The sequence below is a fragment of the Austrofundulus limnaeus genome, unplaced genomic scaffold (assembly GCF_001266775.1).
Source record: "Austrofundulus limnaeus strain Quisiro unplaced genomic scaffold, Austrofundulus_limnaeus-1.0 Scaffold45, whole genome shotgun sequence".
NCBI classification, from domain to species: Eukaryota; Metazoa; Chordata; class Actinopteri; order Cyprinodontiformes; family Rivulidae; genus Austrofundulus; species Austrofundulus limnaeus.
This window is the reverse complement of record NW_013952447.1, coordinates 709514-715494: the sequence shown is the minus strand read 5'-3', so window position 1 is coordinate 715494 and position 5981 is coordinate 709514. Positions and strand designations below refer to the sequence as shown.

The window sequence follows — 5981 nt, the reverse complement described above, 5'->3', positions numbered from 1 at the left end:
TTTTAGTAACTACAAAACAAAAATCAAAGAAACATACACTTTTCAAAAAAAAAAAAACATTGACAGAAACAGATACACTGAATATGTTTTAAATTAGAATTATTTTTGATTAGTATCTTAAATACAACAAAATAGGAAAATACTGTATAACTGTCTTATTCTTTGACACACAAGACACATCTTTTTACCACATGACATCATGGCAAATTTCATAATGCACAACTGTTTTGTCATTTTTGTTTGTCACTCAGCCAAACAACATTGTATCTTCTGAGTACTAGGAGCTGAACTGYCTCTGTACGAGAGCCAGCATAGTTAGTGAGAAGACTGTCAGTGTGCTCATTGTGGGTAGAGGAAGACCGCCTGCTGATGATGCTGAAATATTAGAAAATGCATATGTATTAGTGCAGTTCATTTAATTTAATTATACCAGTTCAACAAACAGTATATTTTCAATAGATTACTAATACACCCTTTCATTTTGCTTTTAAAGTCATAATTAATCACAGTTTTGCAAACTTTCATTSTATTTGCCCCCTTTTGTTATTTATGATAATATATCCAATTCATTTAATTATGTTGTGRCTTACCAAAGACGCTGCCTGGTATAACATTTAGGGTTGTGCCATTAAGCGCTTTGCTTAACTGTTGAGTGGCAGAATCTGCTGAAGGCACTGTGGTGCTGTTCACGAATATGAGAGTCATGTTTGTAGCTATAGATCCATTCCTACAATGACAAAACATATAAAGCTACACTTAGAAAAGCATGCCAATAACAAAATGTAGAAAACAGAATCAGTCAGTGGAAGAAATACAGGTCTTACGAGAAGAATTCGACTCGGGAGCGACGGAAAAATGGTGTAAAGAGGTTATTGCACACCTTGTTAACCTGAAAGGAAGTAATACTGGTAAATAGCAGCACAGAAGATTACTTATTAATAACAATTTATTTTCCATTAATTATTAGCAATCAGAGATCTCTATTTACTTACAAGACCTTCAAATGCATTTACGTTTATTTATGGTTGGCAGGTCAACTGCTGGAAATAGTTATAGTGCAATCTTAGTCTTACCTCTCCAACCACCTCAGTAGCTAGTGCCTTGAAAGCTACTGTAGCTGAGTTTTGTAAATCTGATGTAAATGTTCTGTCCATGCGGAATCTTAGACCAAGTCTTCCTTCATTTGCTGCAGGTGGATCTGTGTTCGTGGATGCTATAGTAGTTGAAGCAATTGTTGTGGTTGTGGTAGTTGTAGTAGCAGTTGTTGCAGATGTTGCACTTGTAGAAGCAGTTGTTGCCGATGTTGCATTTGTGGCTGCAGTTGTAGCAGTCGAAGCAGTTGTTTCAGTCGAAGCAGCTGTTGCATTGGTAGATGGTGCCGTGGAAGGCGCAGTTGTAGTGGTAACATTAGTGGCGGCTGTACAAAACCAAAAGTTTATCAATAAATGTAATACTCTATTAAATCTGTGAAACAGACATACATTTATGAGCTCATTATCTTTAAGCTTACATGCAATAACACTGCCTGGAATAACACTCAGGACTGTACTGTTGACAAGTTCATTGCCAAGATTTGTAGTTGCATCAGCTGCCGTGGGGACAGCGCTACTGCTATTGAAAACAAGAGTCATGTCTGGAATCACAGATCCGCTCCTGAGATTGCAAAAGAGAGACATTTTTAAAGTAAATGAACCAAAATGTTTTTCTTGAAAATACAAATAAATACATTTTATTCTGACCTGAATGCATTGACACGACATCGACGGAAACGTCCTCCATAGACAAGTCTACCCACTCTGTTTACCTGAAAAACAACATTATGGAACTTCAAATACAGCAGGTCTCCTCAAAATGCAGCTGTTTTGTTTTGTTGCATTTGAAAGGTTCTGTGATAAGCCTAGAAGTCTTAACTAGAGATGTATGCACATTGATACACCACGGAAAATTCTTACCTCGTTGATCACTTTAATGGCCAAGACTTGGAACACTTGCGAGGTTGAATCAGAAAGATCATTTGTAAAAGTTTGATTCAGACTAAACCTAAAACTCAGGGCTCCTTCGTCAGCTGTAGGAGGAGCTGTGTTTGCTGTGGTGGTGGGGGCTAATGTAGTTCCGGTGGTAGCAGTCGTTGCAGGAGTAGCAGTTGTTCCAGTGGTAGTTGTTGATGTTGCATTTGTAGTAGAAGTTGTTGCAGATGTTGCATTTGTAGTAGCAATTGTTGCCGATGTTGCATTTGTAGTAGCAGTTGTTGCCGATGTTGTATTTGTAGTAGCAGTTGAAGCAGCTGTTACATTGTTAGTAGTAGATGGTGCCGTGGAAGGAGCAGCTGTAGTAGTAACATTAGTGGTGGCTGTACAAAACCAAAAGATTATCAATAAATATAATAATGTAGTATAATTTATAAAACTGAGCTTATTATTGTCTTTATACTTACATGCACTGACACTGCCTGGTATAATATTCAGGACTGTACTGTTGACAAGTTCATTGCCAAGATTTGTAGTTGCATCAGCTGCCGTGGGGACAGCGCTACTGCTATTGAACACAAGAGTCATGTCTGGAATCACAGATCCGCTCCTGTGATTACAAAAGAGATACATTATTATTATTATTGCAATTAAACCAAAATGTCTTCTTGAAAACTCAAATAAGTAGTTTTTTCTAACCTGAATGCATTGACAAGAGAGCGAAGGAAACGYCCTCCATAGACAAGTCTGCACACTCTGTTTACCTGAAAAACGACATTACAGGAACTTCAAATACTGTATAACAGGTCTCCTCAAAATACGGCTGTTTTGTTTTGTTGCATTTGAAAGGTCCTGTGATAATCCTGTGTGTATTGTGACTACAAATTTAAATATAAACTAATATACTTCAGAGATGTATGCACACTGATATATATTAAAATACATCATAGAAAAACTTACCTCATTGACCACACTGGTGGCCAAAGCTTGAAACCCCGGTGTGCGTGAATCAGAAAGATCATTTGTAAAAGTTTGATTCAGACTAAACCTAAAACTCAGGGCTCCTTCGTCAGCTGTAGGAGGAGCTGTGTTTGCTGTGGTGGTGGGGGACACTGTAGTTATGGTAGTAGCAGTTCCATTGGAAGTTGCTGATGTCAGAGTTGTTGCAGAAGTAAGAGTTGTTCCGTTGGTTGCTGCATTTATTGCTGGGTAATTGACACAAGTGAATTATTTTATTGTCCCTATCAAACTTTGCAAGTAGGAAAAAAAGTCATGTTACTGTATAGTCTTATGCTGCAGAAAAGGGTTGACAAAACTCACACATTTAAACAGGCTACCAGACAATTCATTAGCAGGTGTAAACAAAGTGAAGATTGGTGTCAATACTCCACTGAGTGATGGGGATGTAATAAGTTGTGGTGTAGTAAGTAAGGATGGGTTTATTTTCATTAGGTTGACAAAACAAAATGCCTAAATAAAAATATTAAAGTATGAAATCCTAAAATGTGTTAATAAAATACTTTGGTTCCACTTTACAACAAGGCTCCCCTTATAAATGGCTTATAAATAGTTTATAGATAGGTCATTAATTCATTTGTTAACACTTTATAAATATCATTAATAGGTGTTTATTATGCACTACTTAAAGGACGAGAAAGAGACAAAACTGTCTGGTTTCTTGCCAAATAGTGAGCCAAATCTGTTTATGTTCATATTAAGTTACATTGTAAAGTATAAAACAGTACACTATTTATTAATGACTAATAATGAGSGAACCTTATTGTAAAGTGTAAAACAGTACACTATTATGAAGGCCACTTACTAACATTTATACACGTTTATTAGTCATTAATAAATAGTGTACTTAATGTATTACACTTTATTATAAGGCTCACTTTGATAATTGTGGATATGTATAATGCAGTAATACAGTACAATATTATAAAAAAACATGTGTTTCCAAATCATTATTATGCTTACAAGTATTAAGTAAGTCTGAAATGTTTAATATAGCACCTTTAGATGCAATGTGTACATGAACAGATTTGGCTCACTATTTGGCAAGAAACCTAACAGTTTTGTCTCTTTCTTGTCCTTAATTAATGCATAATAAACATTCATTATTGATTTATAAAGTTTTTACAGATGAATTTAAAAAACTATAATCTATGTATGAGCCATCTAGAAGAGGAGCCTTATTGTAAAGTGGTACCAATATTTCAATCTCACCATCGCTGAGAATATTATTTTAATATGTATTCTGTAGAAAAAGTGGTTACAAATGGTTTTATCTCTTTATCAAGACAATTAAAACTTAAAAGGTTTGTTTTATAATATAGTCTGACAATTAGCTAGAATTTACTGTTGGATAAGGATATGATGTGATCATTTGAGCCACTAAAAAGGGTGAAGTGTCCTAAACTATAACATTGGACAGGTTTATTAGTGTTCACAAAAAAAATAAAATCTTTGACTAGCTGCAGTACATTTGCAATTTTACATTTTTAAAATAACGTGCTGCATGTAGAAAAGTGAATGAGGTCTGTGAGCGGCTATAATCTTTAATATAAATTAAATACATTATAAAAAATCATAAAATATATCCTAAAATGCTGTGATTTCTTGGATAAGGCAATGACATAATAAATAAATTACCTGTTGTATTAATCAAAAGTGAGGTTGTGTTGACTGCTGGTGAAGTTGACCTGACTGGTGGAGAAGTTGCATTGAGTGGTGGTGAGGTCATGTTGAATGGTTTTGGAGTTGTAATGACTGCTGGTGAAGTTGCATTGAGTGGAGGTGAGATCATGTTGAATGGTGGAATTGTAATGACTGCTGGTGAAGTTGCATTGAGTGGAGGTGAGATCATGTTGAATGGTGGAATTGTAATGACTGCTGGTGAAGTTGCATTGACTGGTGGAGAAGTTGCATTGAGTGGTGGTGAGGTCATGTTGAATGGTGGAATTGTAATGACGGCTGGTGAAGTTGCATTGACTGGTGGAGAAGTTGCATTGAGTGGTGGTGAGGTCATGTTGAATGGTGGAGTTGTAATGACTGCTGGTGAAGTTGCATTGACTGGTGGAGAAGTTGCATTGAGTGGTGGTGAGGTTATGTTGGATGGTGGAGTTTTAATAAAGGCTGGTGAAGTTGCATTGACTGGTGGTGAAGTTGCACTAACTGGTGGTGAAGTTGCATTGAGTGGTGTTGAGGTGATGCTGAATGTTGATGAAGTTGTAACGACTGGTGGAAGAGTTGCATTGAATGTAGATAAAGTTATATTGAGTAGTGTAGAGGTTGTGTTGAATGCAGTAAATTTTGGACTAACTAGTAAATCAGTTGCTCTCAGCAGATGTGAGGTCATGTTGATTGTTACTGAATTTGCTTTAAGTATTGTAGATACTGGTGGTGAAACCTTTTTAATTTAACCTTTAACTTTAGACAACTTMAAATAAATAAATGTATACTGGAATTATATTGATTGTTAGAACTACATTTGGTAATAAAATAATCCAACAGACGAAATAAAAAATGTCAATATAAAACATATCACAAACATACCTGTGACTACTGTTGAAATCATAGGTGTGGTAGTTGTATTTATAGCTGGTACCAAAACATCTAAAAATAGAATAACACACAAAAAAATGTGATTATGTTACAGTAATTGCAACACTTGACATTTTGTGAATATGTGATTCCTTACTTTCTGCAGCTATAGTAGACACATTGACAGAGAGGGAGAAATTTGCTGCAGAGGAAGCATTCACCAACGTTTGAGCCACATCACTAGTATTTGGTAGAACTGTCACATTATTGAATAGCAGATCAGCATCTACCACGACGGATCCTTGTCTGCAACAGAAAATTAAAATTCCTTTCTATCTTACAATTACATTAATTGTAGATTAAATTAAAATCTAGACCATGTAGTAAGTGCAAAATAAAAAGAAATAAATCATTTAATTGATTTCCAACATGTATGTATGTATGTATGTATGTATGTATGTATGTATG

General features: G+C 35.4%; 1 protein-coding gene across 1 annotated transcript in view; it reads right to left on the bottom strand.

The window, feature by feature from the left end:
- The window catches only part of LOC106517146 (mucin-5AC), a gene marked incomplete at its 3' end in the record, with an annotated part of 10735 nt that continues 4754 nt past the window's right edge, over positions 1 to 5981 (bottom strand). The window contains 12 exon segments of the mRNA XM_014007860.1: positions 1 to 375; positions 591 to 727; positions 825 to 889; positions 1074 to 1417; positions 1511 to 1653; positions 1740 to 1804; positions 1953 to 2350; positions 2435 to 2577; positions 2667 to 2731; positions 2928 to 3172; positions 5526 to 5585; positions 5671 to 5814. Of these exon segments, the coding sequence (XP_013863314.1) occupies positions 278 to 375; positions 591 to 727; positions 825 to 889; positions 1074 to 1417; positions 1511 to 1653; positions 1740 to 1804; positions 1953 to 2350; positions 2435 to 2577; positions 2667 to 2731; positions 2928 to 3172; positions 5526 to 5585; positions 5671 to 5814 (1907 nt within the window).